We start from the raw sequence: 16,523 nt of genomic DNA, 5'->3' as shown, positions 1-16,523 counted from the left end.
GTAATCTAATAATAATGTTCGGCCATATTTCTGGGATGAGTTCGTGCTTTGGCCAGTGCACTCGAGGTTAGCATAGTGTCCCCTTGATTCTGGCACGGCGGGGGCGTCTACGAGAATATTCCTGGCCTTAGGTATACCTGGGGACCGATCGGCCTCTACCGATGCGAACAGAATCCGCCCGTCTAGCACAGGCATTTTTACGCAATCCGACCTTGCTCGATACATCGACACCAACCGTGTAACGTGTGCATGTCGCGCGAGTAACGAGCACGACCCTGCTTCAAACGTCAGTTTTAGGGTCTCGAGGGAACGAGCCACGGTCGATGTTCTTTCATTAATCGATGTTTCCGTCGTGTCCATGGCCATTTACCTTTTAAACGTTTTCACGATGCTAATACCAGCTTGTCAGCCACTTCCCATCCATCGAGACCACGAAAAAAGCTCTGTCATCTATTCAAAGTTCGATCAGAGATGTTTAATTATCCTTTATTTTTCGTTGCTTGCAATTGCTGGCTAAGAACACTATCGATTCAGTTATTTAGTCTTATTTCAGATTCCCAAGCAAGCCCTATTTGGTTTTTTACGTTCAGAAATGTAAATTACCTACTTCAATCTATACCGTCATTAGACTGCGGATCTTTATGCAAATTCATGTTCTTATTAATAGAATTAATGACATGGGAGCTTTACAGAGGGTTGTCTCAACCCCTAAATATAATAATTCGTATCTTACTGGAAATATTTCTTATATATTACGTAGTTTTCTGAAGATTAAAATTTCCTATAAAGCCATATACATATATGTAAACAACTATGGCTGTAATACAACGATACAACAAAAGACCCTTGAAATTATTCTATTTTCTCAAAAATAAAACCTCAGATGAAAAAATTGAATACCAAATTTTTTCCTCATTATTTTTAACATAGAATTTCCTAGCTGATCGTACTACAATTTTCCATTCACTTTGTACAATCAATTACACCCCGTTACTGTGCTTGTCCCTATCGCGATAAAACGCGCTCTGTTATTTGTACGGAATTTTAATCGAATCTTTCAGGAACGTATCTCTGAGGCCTATAAAATGCAGACGATTTTTGAAGAGTACTAGGCTAGAGTAGCCCTTAAACGGTTCGTCGATGCAAAGCGTATATCGATTCTCGTTGCGTCGGAAATATGACGCGACGTGTTTGCCACGATATCGCGTAAATTTCGATAAAAGGCCCCGTATCGGATATTTCGAACGTACGCGCGGATAAAATATTTCAGGGCGATAATGCTCGCGCTGGGCGAGTCGGAATTTTTAGACGTTATGCTCGCAGGGAAAGAAGAAAAGAGGTTGACATTCCGACGTGAAAATAACGTTTGTTCGCGAGCAAGTGAAAATACGAGGCGGCATTATTACGCGCGGACGGATAGAATTTCTAGCCGAAAGATCGCTAAGAAAACATATAAACCAACGGGGATGAAAATAGCAGGCCTTCGGATAAACGGGGATATTTTTAGGCGGCTCTTTATCTATCTTCTGATGTCATTGGTTTCGCTTGGTATTGCGTGGATTTCTAGAATTTCATGAATGAGTCGCGAAGCTTTACAACGTTCAGGATGCTGTGACGTCGGTCGCGAACGTGACGTCGTTTTCCCACGTACGTTCCACGGAAATTTATAGCGGTCCTCCCACTTCATCATTCGTGACGTTGCCCAGTCATCGGAGATCTACTTTTTTTCTCCGAAATTTCGCACAGCCGAATTTTTGCTTCGTCATTGCCCCGAGGCAAAGGAAAATAGTTTTCGTTCTGTATACAATCGACTTAAGGGGAGTAATCTGCTCTAAAACGCGTATTTTTAAGTCCCGTTTTATCATTTTTTGACAAGCAACCATTACAACTTTTTATATGTAAATATCTTTTTGTTACTACTAATTCTTCCAAGGCAATTTTAATCAAACATGTTGGCACAAGTAACATAAATAAAAATTGCAGTTGTAGTTGTTTACATATATAGCGTATGATAGTACAAGTGAAAGTAGGTAGTAAATCTGTAATAAAAAACATTTCAGAACTTAAAACATAAAGGAAACATCATTTAATACAAAATGAAAAGCAATTAAAATTAATATTGGTTTTATATGTTTTTACAGCCGGAAATACAATTTCAGAAAATATTATGTTTTTCCACATTTTCCTTTTTTGAATGGCAGTATGAAACCGCACGAACAGTGTCCTCAACTTTTGTTCGAATGTTACGAAACATATAAATATCATTTTATAATTTTTCACAGTACTATACGCAAGAGCATTTTGTGAAAAAAAAAAATAAGAGGCGTTCATTACGTTTAACGGAGAATAATTAATTATATGCAGGTATTCGTAACAACTTGTCGATTCATACGGCGCACGCGAAAGAAATGCATGAAAAGCGAGCTGCATCGAAAGTGTTCGATAAACGTGAATAGAATGCTCGAAAATTGCGGGGTTGAGATGCCGTAACAACGCAGACTAAACAAGCGTCGTCGAAATAAATATGGGCCACGAGACGTTAAAAAAATATAAAATAATTTACGGACACACGTAATTCCTACTGTCGCGCGAAAAAGCGCAAAATTTTTTTACGTTATTTTGTTCATCTTGGTAAAATGAAATTTCTGCTTGTGTGCCCTTTGATGAAACCTTAGGAACGAAAAGTAATCAGGCCTTGCGACGTATGAAATTTAAATGATATATGAAAATAAAGTAAAATAAAATCTCACCTTTGTGTTGCTATTTTTGGGTTACATGAAATTTTATAAAACAGTGCATTACAATTTGTATGAAACTGTATGAATGTTTCAAGAAAATTTTATTTTATACTTTTAAAAGATTCTATGAAACATGTATTTTTGCAAATTCCTTTAAAGTAATTCTTTAAAGAGAAATATTTATTACTCTCTATATCTATTTCCCAATATTAGAATGTTTGTATTACTGGCAACGAAAATTGTAACGTTTATTCTATCGTTTATAACGTTTAATAGTTACAATTCAGAGTTACAGAGCATTTAAATTCTATTTATAATACACAATATCCATTTAAGGAATTACTTGGCGCTTTTGCATTACGTACTATGTCAGTGGTGTCTCAACATCGAAGGTACTTATTAATGGGACACAGGAAATACCGTGCTCGGAGGAATGGGATATTTTCGGTAGACATGCTTTGAAAATACTAGACAGCAGCGTGCTAATTCTGTTTGGCACAGGTGAGAATTTCCGGTGTCGTCGAACACAGTTTTTGCAAAGACTTGCGCATATATTATGATATGTTTTCTATTTTGTGTATGCTTTGGTTCGTTATAATCTGATGTTGTAACCCTGAAGAGGATAATACGAATTATTGAATAATCACTCCTGGGAAAAATTTTAATGGGAGATTCTAGAGGTCAAATAAGACGAAAATCAAGAATATCAATTTCTCGATTGAGGCTTTGTTAAAAAGTTATTAAAAATCAGAGACAAATTTTAAAGAAAAATCGATGAGGGTAAGTAGAGAAATTTTTCGGCAAAATAAAAAAAATTCAAATCATTCTGGAAAAATTATTTTTAGTTGCAGGGTTTAATTACAAACATTTTTTGTGAATACACGTACCTTTGAAATCCTACGCATTTTCGAGAAAAAAATTCCTTACCGAAAATGCGATGTCTGATCTTGACATTCCGATTCCCCTGAAATTTCAGAATGTTTCAAATCATTCTGAAAAAATTATTTTCGGTTGCAGGTGTCAATTATAATCGTTTTTGGTGAATAGACATACCCCTGAAATCCTGCGCATTTTCGAGAAAAAAATTCAGTACGGGCGGAACTTTAAACGTTACTAACTTTTTAACGAAGCCTCCATCAACAAATTGGCATTCTTGATTTTCGTCTTATTTTAGCCTCTAGAATCTCCCATTCAAATTTTTCCCAAGGGTGGCCGAACACCCTGTATATAGTTGTAGATTTTCAAAAGATATTTTATTCCAATTGGAAGTAGCTGTTTCAGGAGCACATTCGAAGAGCAATGTTTTGATGTTTGAACCAAGTGCTGGTTTATGTTTATAACTGTCCAAATTATTTTGGGCCTTTGTTATGTCCGCCGATTGACTAACTCTTCCGACACTTCCATCTCCCAAATCCTTATTTTTCACCATAACGTCATGAAACTTGGGCGTTTCATTTCTAAATAGTATTACTTTAGAAAAAAAATCGATTTTCTGACTGCCTGGTCCCCTTAAGAATCATATATTGTAATCAGTACATAATAAATAAAAAGACACCGTTATGGTGGTAGATTACTAGAAATGGAAGAACATAAAAATGATGGTTTCGAGTATCCCTGGTAGAAATCGTATCCGCTTTTCCGTGTAGGAGAACGCCGGATGCCTCGAACTCGTCGATAGAGCTTTCGCGTTTGCGGAACGCGATTGTTACAGGCGATTGGGGTTCTTTAGCAGCGTGGTGCAGAGTGCAAGGTCGGTGGGAGCTTGCCTTCCTGGGACAAGGTCGTGGCGGCAAAACTCCTTGAACAGGATGGTCAGGATACTCGTGCGCGCGTGCAATCCACGTGAGAGCGTGCGCCGGCGTTCTGGAAGCGAAACATCTGCCTCGCTTCCACTGCAGCAGCAGCTATTCTCTTGGGCATCGATCAGCTTGGCCGCGGTTGTGCGACGGGTCGCCAGTTTCAGGCGTAACGCCGTGTCTAGCTGTCGTTCCGCCAAAGCTTCCGACACCCTCGAGCTTGCTCCTGATTCTTGACGGATTCCTCCCGCGTCACGTGTGAGTCTTAACGAAAGGAAACGGAAACGCTCCGCGTCCCACGATTGAGTACCGCTCGAACGTAAACGGAAGTAGACGCGTACTGCAACGATCCTTCGTTCGAGAGTTTCTGGTACCCTCGAAGACAGGTCTCCCGGTACCCGTCGGGTCTTCACGACTGAGTCTTTTCAGAAAGGTACCTGGAGGATGGTAGATTAGCCTGATCACAGAGTGATTAAAAACAACGAATTTATTGCTCGCGATAAGTGGGGGATAATAGAGTCGAACGAACGGTTAACGTTTCGGTGACTCTTCGTGGAGACGGTTCGACGTCCAACGCGTTCGATGACACGATTAAAAGTACAATAGTACCGCGTCGTGCGATTAGATCGAACGTTACGCGTCGAGTACGCGTTATTACGTCGTGAAGCAGCTGCTGATCGTAAAGTTGTTGCTGAGAAAATTTGTAATGCCTGATAGTACTGTTAGTCGTAGCTAGAACTAATATTACGCGACCAGAGTAACGGCATATTCGCTAGTGCATCACGCAAGCTCGGCCACCTTCTATTTATTCTCGATTCTATTCGGATCATCGTGTACTACTTGTGCTAGTCATAATCTAAGAAACAGAGAAAATAAGCCCGCGGGGCAACAAGTAGCACGCCCCGGCGACTAATATCCGCGACATCGGTCCACTGTCCAACGTGTTTTGACGTTATTTAAAACGTTTGGATTTATGCTAACGACTATTAACGCACTCGATCATTCGACCGCGATTCGCGTCCATATAATATTAATCGTGCACGCTAAATTCTATTCGGTAAACACAACGATATGAATTATTCTATTATCGTTCGGTGAAAATTGAAAGTCACGCGGAATTTATGAACAGCAAGGAAATTCTGTCGGTGAACAAATCGTATTTAATCCTTCTAATTGGGGTACGGTTGAAATAATATAAGTACTAGATGGGTAATAACGATACAATGCAAATGTCAGAGGTCGATCCATGGCTTCACCGCTGGTTAGGTAGGATTACCGCTTGGCTCCTTTGAAATGCTAAAATGCATATTGTCATAAACCTTTGTTGCCAGGATCCATCGAGCGGATAGTATCAATAAGTAACTAACTGTCACGAGAAGCTACTTAAGGAGTTATGATCGTAATACAACGTGATGCAAAACTCGCTTTGCCCTTTTCAAATTTCATTGTTCATTTTTCATTTATACTTTCTAATATACACAAGTTATTCATGATTATGGTTGCTGTTGATTAGCATTCGGCTCCGAAAAATTTAGGATAGGTGTTCATTGTAAGGGGAGGGATAAACAGTTCACATAATAAGAGTTTGCAAATTTTCTCCACTACTTATTGGTTTTTCGTTCGAACAACCGGAATCCAGATTCAGATAAGTGGATTCGATCGCACATTCTTTTAGTAGGAATTTAGTTAATCGAGCTACGAGTAACATTTCGTTTTAATAAATGGAGTACTACTCTATTTACGTTTTTTACGTTTGTTTTACGATCGTCTAATGTTTAGCCTTGTCAGGATATACAGCTAAAAAAGATATAATGAAAATAGCAATGCACAAACCGAAAAGAAAGACAATAACATATCAAATCATAATTTTATATTCAAACTTGCATAAGTTTGATATTAAAAGAGTAAAATGTTTTAAATATCTGCCTTATTTATTGTTATATAAAAGAACTTCATAAGACAAAATTACACTGTTTCAAGAAGTACGTGTAATTTGCTACTTTCATTTTTGCTTTCTGTCTAAGAAAGAACCAATTGATTTGTGATTTGATATATTATTTTCTTTCCTTTTGATCTGTTTAGTACTCTGTTCTATATCTTTGTTTAATTATACATCCTGATGAGTGTTCTGCATTCAGGATAAAGTAGAAAATATATAATTAATTCCCAAAAGTATTTTCTATTGTTAAAAGAATAAGGAACTTTTCATAAATTTCTGTTAAATTTCCAGTATACGCTTCAGCTTAAAAGTATTTGATTGTTGTATTGCATACTTGATAAAAGAATATAAATCTAATTATTCATTTTAAAATGTATTCTTGACTACAAATCCTTCTGAGCGATAAACAGGAATATGTAAAATTCTGATCTGGATAGAAATTTCGAATAACGAATGAAAATTAAAGTTTAATTTATTGAATGGAATATTTCGCAACAAATGAATAAAAATTCAACTGTTTGTTTGAATAAACGACACGAATAAATTGTTGTACGTTGGTTTTGTACGTCATCTATTCGAATAAAAATCTATCCATCCCTGACCATTATGGTTGTGTATATTAATTTACAACAGTTCTTTCTTATAAAGTGATTGTGCTTTTCTGAAAACCACGAAACGATGTTAGTGGTTACAAGTAAGGTCAGTGATTCTGCTCTGTGTGTCGACGGTAATAGGATGTGTGGCAATAACGAAAGGTCAATGGGTGCACTTTTGCTTCCCTGTCGTTTAGGAAATCTCCTTATTTCCAAGTTTTTTTCTATTTGATCTGTCACACTGTAACGTCACATGGGAGTCAGATCTGTGCAAAAACCAAAAATCACTTTAGGTGTGTATTGTTTATTTCTGAAGTTTTTCTTCGTTCTCGATTCCCCTGTATTTCTTTAATTCTTACTTATGGACGGCAGGGACTGGAAAATAAAAGTTGATTAAATCAGTAAAACAAACTTAAGGCTGGAGACAAGGGTAAATTGAAGTAAATGAAATGTAAGGCGTATATCTGTTCATAATAACATTCTTGTGTCTAGATAGATCACACTTGCCACGCAACGAAAGGTTATTATCGAGTTTCTTTTGTTAATAAATTGATCCAATTGTAGCAGCCCTTGATGAGATTTAGTTGCACGAATATCTGATACTGCGACTCTCCAATTTTAATCATCGGGAAAATGCGTTTTCCCGTGAGTTATAATCATCACCACGGATAATTTCTTCGCAACGTCACTTTGATATCGATCAATCTGTTTTCAGCGCGATTTTATTTCTTGCAAAAACGCTGTTTGATTCTAAATCTCTGGTGGATTACTTGTTGCTAGACCAAATTCCTAGTTTTCCAGCTTTGTTTACTTCTACAATGGGTTTTCAAAATATTGACAATACTGAGAAATTCAATTTCCAATTAATTTCACAAAACACTGTACTGTTTTCATTCAATATGTGCAAATAGTCTTTATAGTATTCGTATAGAAAAATTATAATTTCTGAAAATTAATAATTAATGCAAATTATTTGTACTACATACATCTTGATTCAAACGTTACTCTTTAGACGTTAATTTTAACTTGTCTTGTCAGATACTTTTTAATAGTTTATTTCTTTTTTATAAATATTATACATCAGAGAAAATTGTTTTTACATTACGAGACTTATTAATTGCGATACGTAAATTAATCGTAGCATTTCGTTATATTTGTATTTATAAAAAGAAATGTTAAAAAGTGTTTCTTTTTGTATGTATACGTCAATTGTATATACTATAGTGACGAGGCGCGATTCGTGGTACAATTGAAGAAATAAGTCGGAAACTGGGAGTGAAATATTTTCATGCAAGACTTTAAAGTTCATAGGTCATTCATATAATAGACTCTTTTAATTAACCTCCCCATCTCTCCGTAACTGATTTTGTTTCCCTGTGTTTGGAAATACTGACAGTGGCATAGCTTGCTTTCTATCCAACCTACAACTTCGTTAAATCGTCAGTTTCCATTTAATGAAAAATAGTATCTCCAACGAAAATTATTTAACAAGTATAGTGCGAGAAAATGATAAAGTTCATAGAATTATTTGTTGAATTAAACATTGAAAATATATTAGTATCAATTAATTCGTTAATTCATAATTTATACAAACCATAATATAAAATGGTAAATTATTAGATTCTTGGATGAGCAAACCGTAACATCCTGTTGCACTACTTTTATCTGTGTAATCATCAATTTTTATGGACATGAATTGAAATAATGAATCACAGAGAAATGTTTTTCAACTCGTTTAGAATTTACGACTTACTTTTTTACAAGAAATCGTATCTTTTTTAATACTACCGCTAGTCGTACACCACTCTGTACAGTTAGAACGATTGCATAAGGAGATTAAAAAATAATTAAACACTTTAAAAAATGTTCCATTCGGAAATAAAATCATGATACATCACCCTGACTGCCTGAAGAAAATCTGTACAAATTGTTACGAGGACTGATTAATGTTCTTCTTGATAAAATATAAATATTTATTTCAAATCTATTTTTCCCCCTTTGGCTGCAAAGGCACTATACAAAGAAACATTCAAAATTTTTTTTATGTGTATTTGTATTCATGGTAATGTATTAAAATTTGACTCGAATATAATATTCTTAATATTAAATATTTTCTTGTATTTTTAAGTAACAGCGTTTTCACGTAACGGTCTAGATTAAACGGTCTAGCGGATAGATTGCTCTTAATTTGAATATAGGTGGAAAGTATTGGAATGTAAAAAAATAACATTAAAATAGAACTTGACGTTGCTTTACCATTAGTGACTTTCTGAAAATGTTCGTATTTCAGTGAATTATTTATTCTGAGACTGAAACGCGAGAAAAGGAATGCAGAAGTGTAACGGTGTTAAAAAAAAAGTAGTCAAAATTGTTATGTTTGTCCTTGTTATTCAAAAATTAATTGTAACGAGCAAAAACGTTTTAGAACACACTCGAAGCGTGTTCGGTCGACCTGGAAAACGGCGAAAATCAGGTCTTAAGGTTCGACCGAACGTAATCAATTCGGTAATCGAACAGAACGGCGAGCTCCATGACGAAAGAAGGAAAAGCGGTGGGGTGAAAAAGATAGAAAGGGGAGCTTGTAAGCTCACAAGGGGGGCCCTGAGTCACTTCGCTAAATATAACCTGCCGTGGAACGGTACTTGTACGACGTGTTCGACGTATGATCATCCAGCTCGAAGTGTGAAAGCTCTGCGTGGAAACGCCAAAACTTGCCGGACGTACGGCTCAAGCTTTTAAAGTGGCACTGCTGAATCGCTTGGAAGAGCGAAAAGCTCGAGTGGACGCGAAGCTGCTTTTGTTCGCGATTTCTCGATCAGAATCTCTGGATTCGAGTATCCACCGTGCGACGTGAATTATTGAATCGACGCTGAGCAATTTTCTTAGAATTTCCTATGCTTTGGAAACGCGTAAAATTCTTATCCAGATTGAAATTTCTTACGAATAAAAGGTAAACGATTCATTACACGTCAAATAAGAATAGAAAAATTTAATTCCAGAATTACGTATTTCACAATGAACGAAATGACGACTTATCGATCATCTATTATACTATTACATAGTCAGTATAATTTTCATTCGATTTTTGGTATTTTTTTTTAATGATCAATCGATCAGATTTTTTGGTTTAAGAATCTATGAATGAAAGTTCAGAGAATAAATACTAATTTTTTGTTTATTCTACTCGACCAAAACCTTCTAGCCTTATTTTTGTATTATTTAATAATATTTCACCTGTTCACTAATACAGTAATTCTTAAGTTTTCTTTTCTATAGACACCATTTGGCACTTGGTGAAACTTATGGAAATTTCTCCAAAAATACTCCACTAAATAAAAATTTTTATCTAATAGATAGTTTCAAAGCAATGAAAGGGTAAAATTAATATTTTTGAATATAGTATATACAAAAAAATGAGTGTTTAATAATTCCTTATACAAATTCGCGGATCCCTAAAAATTAATCTTGGATTTTGCGTACCATAAGTTAGGAACTGCACTAATGCATTTCTTTTGCTCCAATTTATTAATCTTTTTATGACTCTAAGACACGTTATGACTATATCTAGAACTGATATTTTCGACTATCATTTCTTCAATTTATCACGTGATACGATTTGTTTCGAACGGGGAATTTTGTTTGTTTCTTTGGAGAAACGACGTAGCAAACTTTTGAACGTCTTTCGGCTCGAGGAATCCATTTATCTGTCTTCGTTACTTTTCCAATCTTTGCCAATTGACGAACGGGAGTCGAATAATTAACATTCGTTCGCGAAGTTGCGTCTGGTACAGTTTCACGTAAATTATTTTCAACGATATTCTTCAAAATAAATATTTACAGTTTTCTAAATTAATTATACATGTTTACAAAATTAATGCTGGAACACTTTTTACGCTAACGTGATTTTTTCCGAACACTTGATATATACTATTCGTTATTTACTCGATATAATTACGCAACCTAAGTATGAAAATAAAAATCATACGAATATCGAAATGATATGCGATACGAGAATATGTTCAATGGCAAACCGAGTATTATTTTCGTGAGCTAATGCACTGGTGTTGCATTACAGAAAGCTCGTTCTTCTTTAATATGATGCAACTATATTGTGAACCATAAAACACCATCTCGTTTATATTATCGCATTATAAAATACAAACACCATCAATACTATAGATATTTTATAAAATTAATCAATAAGACAAATTACAGATTTTAGTACAAATATTACAGTACTTTATTCTGACGTAACAATTTTCTCTAATTATTCAGAAATTACGTTAATTTGCTAACTTTAACAGTCTCTTTTATAATATAGTCAAGGAAAACTATGTTCCCTTTCAATATTTAATTTTTGTTATTAATAATTTTTTTTTTCTCGCGGTGTTAAGAAAATGTTAACCCATAAAAGTGATGTTGTAAAATTAATGATGCTTGTAGTTGATAAGGGGAACTGCTGATCGAAGGAAATCTCTTTTTCTCACATCGTTAGTTTTTCCGATATTTGAACTCTTTCGCTTTTGTAAAGCAATAGAACTTTTACATGATTCAGGATATTTTTAGTGACACGGGTATCGTAGGTAAATATATTTCGAGAATGATCTCACGGTGGATCGATGACACATTAATTTCAACAAATGCTTGTACTGTAAATACGTACTGCATAATTGTCAAAACTTTATACATTCACCTCTTAATCATTCAATATATTAAATTAAAACATAAAATCTGTCTCGTCCATCAAATTTCCAAAATCAACAAATAAGGGCCTAATTTTTATACTTATATTTGCTACTAAAAAAGTTTAATGTAGTTGAAGTGCAGCATATTTGGAATACCAATTTCTTTAAGATGTTAAGATGAAAGATATTAACAAGAGAATCAAACGTTCGAAAGTGTTCGTAGTATATATCTGCCATTGTAATAAAATATCAATTATAATTTTTAAATTTATATGAAATAATTCCATGTGAAACATTTCACTACACACATAAAATGCAGCACCTTTTTCAGTAGATTTTCTTGTTCCAAACCAGCAAGATTAAAACAAAAAATTTCATGTTGCAACGTGTATTATCGAGCTGATCGTAAAAGTGGCACGAAACTGTAGAATTAGTGTGCAAATAGGATTAAATGCTTTAATGAAAAACTTACAGACGTTTTATACTCCTCGACAAATTGAATAAGAAATATTACAATTACGGTTCGTCGCTGTCATTGGTCACCAGATAATTATCTCGTATTACTTGCTGCGGTACAAATCAGATAATACTTTGGTATTCCAAATACGGTGCGCTTCCTCTAGTTTGAAATTAACCTCGCGTAAGACTCCCGCGGAAGCAGCTCGATGCTTTTCGAAAGGGAAGATCGTTGTTCTAATCGGTTTTCGAGATTGTCGTGTCAGGAGCATGGCCATAACGAAACAAATTTATGATCGTTGGTGAACGTTCGTGCAGTGTTGCTGAAAATCGCGGAACGATCGACGTAGGACTCCGGTGTGGAGAGCCGGATTGATATGCGAGTGAAAACTGTACACAGTCGCGAAGGATCGGCAAAGGTGGTGGAAGAGGATGACGATGAACGCTGATCGCAAACTCATCAGCCAGCCGTCGGTGGACAGCGAAAATAACGAGCGTGTCAGCACTGACCGCGTGGGTAGATCTCCTTTACATGCTTATGTACCGTACACGCATTGATACACGCATCGAAGACGGTGTTTATTGTTACTGACCGCCACACTTTTTTTCTTTTCGCACGTATCCGTTTTATTAGTTGTCCTACGCGAAAGCAGAACTCAACGGTCAAACGTTCTACGCCCCCTCCATGTTAACACACGATTCGGAAACCATGTATGTCGTTCCACCCACCACGCTTTCCGCCTTTACGAAATTGCATTTTATTATTTCACGAAAATTAGCAGAACTCGCGGTGTCGTCAACACGGAAGAACAAATTCAAATCAGATTACGAAATTTTTTCACGCGTGATTCTATTTCGAGGAAATTCGGTTTGAAAATCGACCGCGCCTCGACAAACCCGCCCCCGCAACGCGTTACTTCCGGTTGCGTTTGCAGAGATTCAACGGTCAAATTATTTGGGATATTGTGTTTGGAAAATTAAATAAACCGATAGTACTATATTATGATTGCTTTATGAATTTTTCATTTAATTGGAATTTACTTTTGTCGTTTTCTGTGTACACTTTGTACGCTAAATCATCGTCTGTTTTGTAATTTAACTCTTATGTCAGTACCTGGGTACCCTTTTTCATATTTTATAAAACAATTTAAGTTGTATTTCCTCGAAATTTTAAGACAAAAAATTGTCACTTTAGTGAAATTATATTAATAGTTGATGAAAGAATTATATAGGTTCGAAACAGAAGTTTCGAAATGTGTGGCGTTGATAAACATTTTACCATGTTAAAGAAAGATATGTAACAAGGTAATTTTTAAAAATGTGTTGAAATAGTTTACGATAAAGTATTTTGGTGTTTCGTTAAAATTCGTCGAATAATAGTTCGAATAGGCGTTTTAGCGTATTTAATACAATAACCCTGTCATTATTGATTATTGTATTATATCTTATAAGGGCTATTGACGTAACGATTTATCACACAATGGGTCTTACGTTGAATTGGGACGATAATCGTTTGGTTTACGTTACTTCACGCGATATATTGTACAACAAATCCAACACATTACAATTACCTTGCAAACAATCGAACCAATCAAAATTGTATAATGGTACCTTTTATTGTTTCCTTCAGTGTGAACAATTGTATAAACGAATCAAAATTGTACAACGTATTCTACTATAAATTGAGTGGATCTAGACTTGAGCCGAGCACAAAATCGAGTCACCTAAAGCCACGTTTCTACTGCTCGAAGTTATAATATAGAAATGGCGTCTGATCAGTATTGCTTCAATGCGAAAAACATTCGCTTTTTCACTCAGAAAATGCCTTCTCGTGATTGGAATGATATTAATCATTATGCAGTACGAAATCTTGACAATGAATCTACATAAATTCAGTAACAGAAAAATAATCAGTGATTAAAAGGACTGTTTAGTTAATGTTTGGGAATTGGGCCATTTCACTTTTACGAAACTGAATAGTTGATCTCTTGAAGTAATTATGAATTTTATTGATTGATACGTCGATTGTGCTTAGATAAATATGATTCGATACCTGTTCACGTCTTTCCAGCTTTCAGCTATATTTATCAGTTATATTTGAAACATTTTTGCGGTACTTCTTCGCTTGAAATCTGATTCTGGAGCACGTTATGACTGGCAATCGATTCCTGGATACTCGAACTAGCGAGACGAAGATTCGACAGTAATGACTCCGTTAAAGGGACCAGGAGATTGCTCTACATTCTATCTATTTCTCTTCTGTTTCCCTATTTCCTTTTGACTTCATTTGTTTGATAGCTCAAACAATCTTCGTCACTTATTATAATGTTTCCCAAATTTTGAGGAAATGTATTTGGAGGCCATCGTTGGACATTATATGTGTCGTTTGTGGATGAAAAAATAAGTGGGAACGTGGCTTTAATTGACATTCAACTCGAGTCTAGACGCACCATGTCGTAACAGGACGAGTTTCTCTCGTAGTTCGCATTATGACAATATTGGTTAACACGTGACTAACTGCACGTGCTCACGCATTACTTGGGCACGTGGAATCTTTATTACGAAACAACACGGTGGGCACACAATAATGTCATCGATTTTTGAATAGTTATTTGTTCAGAATTTGGCAGGAATATTTACCAAAAATTCATACCAGACTAATGTTAATTTGTTGGAATTTTTATAACTCTCCTTCTTATTTCACAGATATTTCTTGAAATATAAGTGTGCTTCTTTTAAAATTTAATTTTGAAAGTCATAATTCTTGTTCATTTTATTTATTTATATTGAGAAAATAAAACAAAATGTACATAGAGAAAGTATACCAAACAGTAAGAATTACTTTTTTGTTAACATGTAATTATCAATATTTCGTCGTTACATTCACGTGAATGTAAAATGTTGAGGGAAATGATATTAACTCATATTTCTTCGTTAGTTTTTGAAACGAATTAATAAGGAAACGATTTATTGTTTATTTTTGTAAATAGAAGGAACAGAAATTATTTCTTTTCTTCTTTTCAAGCCCAGTTTTGGTTCTATTTTATACTTGCTTTCCAGATAGCTTTTACACATTGAATAACCATCTTTGCATGATCATTTAATAATCTCTCTCCTTTTATTTGACTTTAAAACAAAAAAATGAATCTCGCGTATTTTGTTGAGTAACTCTGTATGTGTGATGGCGTATTTGTTATTTCAGGACATATTTTGTTCGACGTAATTTCGGCTTTCGTTGTCGTTGTATGTACAGAAACGTTGATAAATTGTCCGTGGAATGCTAATTTCACGTGTGAATGTTATTCATCTGTTCCAGGACACCAGAACACACGTTGTTGTGGAACTTTATGACACGGAGCGATCGTACGTGGAGGCACTGCAAATACTAGTCAATGTGAGTACATTTTAATACACAAATAAATTTCACTGTGTAGAGTAATAAAATTCGACCTTCGATTTTATTTCGAGTCTCTGTTCGAATCAGTGGCCAATTTAGACGACGAATGTTTTTGAGAATAGTACGAACATTTATTCAAAACTTGTTTTAATTTTATGTAAGAAGAAAAAGAAACGAACATTAGAGTTTGTTTATTTTTTAAAAGGTTAGTGAAATATCCTTCCATAAGAATTTAGTATGAATGATGGTATCAAAACAAGATAACAAAAATTCGAACATCGAAGAGTAAAAATGACAAAATTGCTGAAATCTTCCTAGTGTGAGTTTATTTTCTGAATAAATCAAATAGTATTGTTAATATTGGACGGTATTATTGCGTTTGTGCGAATATTCAGAATACGTACGAGCGTAAGAAGTTACGAGTAGGTTAAAAATATTACTATAAAACGTAACCTCAAATATGAATAGGATAATTTTCAGTAATTTGTATTTTCCGATTACAAGTGTCCTATTTAAATTGGTTATAGAATAGTATTTCGATGCGTCTCAGTCTCTGTTATTTTTCCTTGCGGGGAAATGTCAGCGGGTAGCTCGATTGAAATGCGCTTTTCGAAAGTTCCTCGAATATCGAAGCTACGACCTTGTTTCTCGTAAACAACCTCGTTGCTCGTTTATTTACTTCGTTCGAACAAGGATTCCACTCGAGTGATCTACTTCGTGAACAGTAAGTTCCCCTTCCTAAGTTATGCAGCCTCGCATCTCGGGGTTGTTGTTTTCATTAAACATACTGTCTGTGTTGCGAGCGTATCCTGAGAAACTTTTTGAAATTTTTTCAAAAATCAATTAAATAATTTCGATACGTTCTACTGTCCAAATGTTTTATTATCCGAACAGTATATTTTTCTGCTTCTATTTTTAC

The 16,523-nt window shown here is 35.1% G+C and overlaps 1 protein-coding gene across 8 annotated transcripts in view; it reads left to right on the top strand.

The window, feature by feature from the left end:
• Positions 1–16,523, top strand: part of LOC143343081 (rho guanine nucleotide exchange factor 17) — an 86,647-nt gene that overhangs the window by 45,384 nt on the left and 24,740 nt on the right. For all 8 annotated transcript variants that reach the window (XM_076767616.1, XM_076767618.1, XM_076767622.1 and 5 more), the window contains exon 9: positions 15,524–15,601. In XM_076767616.1, the coding sequence (XP_076623731.1) occupies positions 15,524–15,601 (78 nt within the window). The remainder of the gene's footprint in view (positions 1–15,523; positions 15,602–16,523) is intronic.

This window comes from Colletes latitarsis, chromosome 6, assembly GCF_051014445.1.
Source record: "Colletes latitarsis isolate SP2378_abdomen chromosome 6, iyColLati1, whole genome shotgun sequence".
NCBI lineage: Eukaryota > Metazoa > Arthropoda > Insecta > Hymenoptera > Colletidae > Colletes > Colletes latitarsis.
Note: the sequence above shows the minus strand (reverse complement) of the source record. Positions and strands in the feature narration are given on the sequence as shown.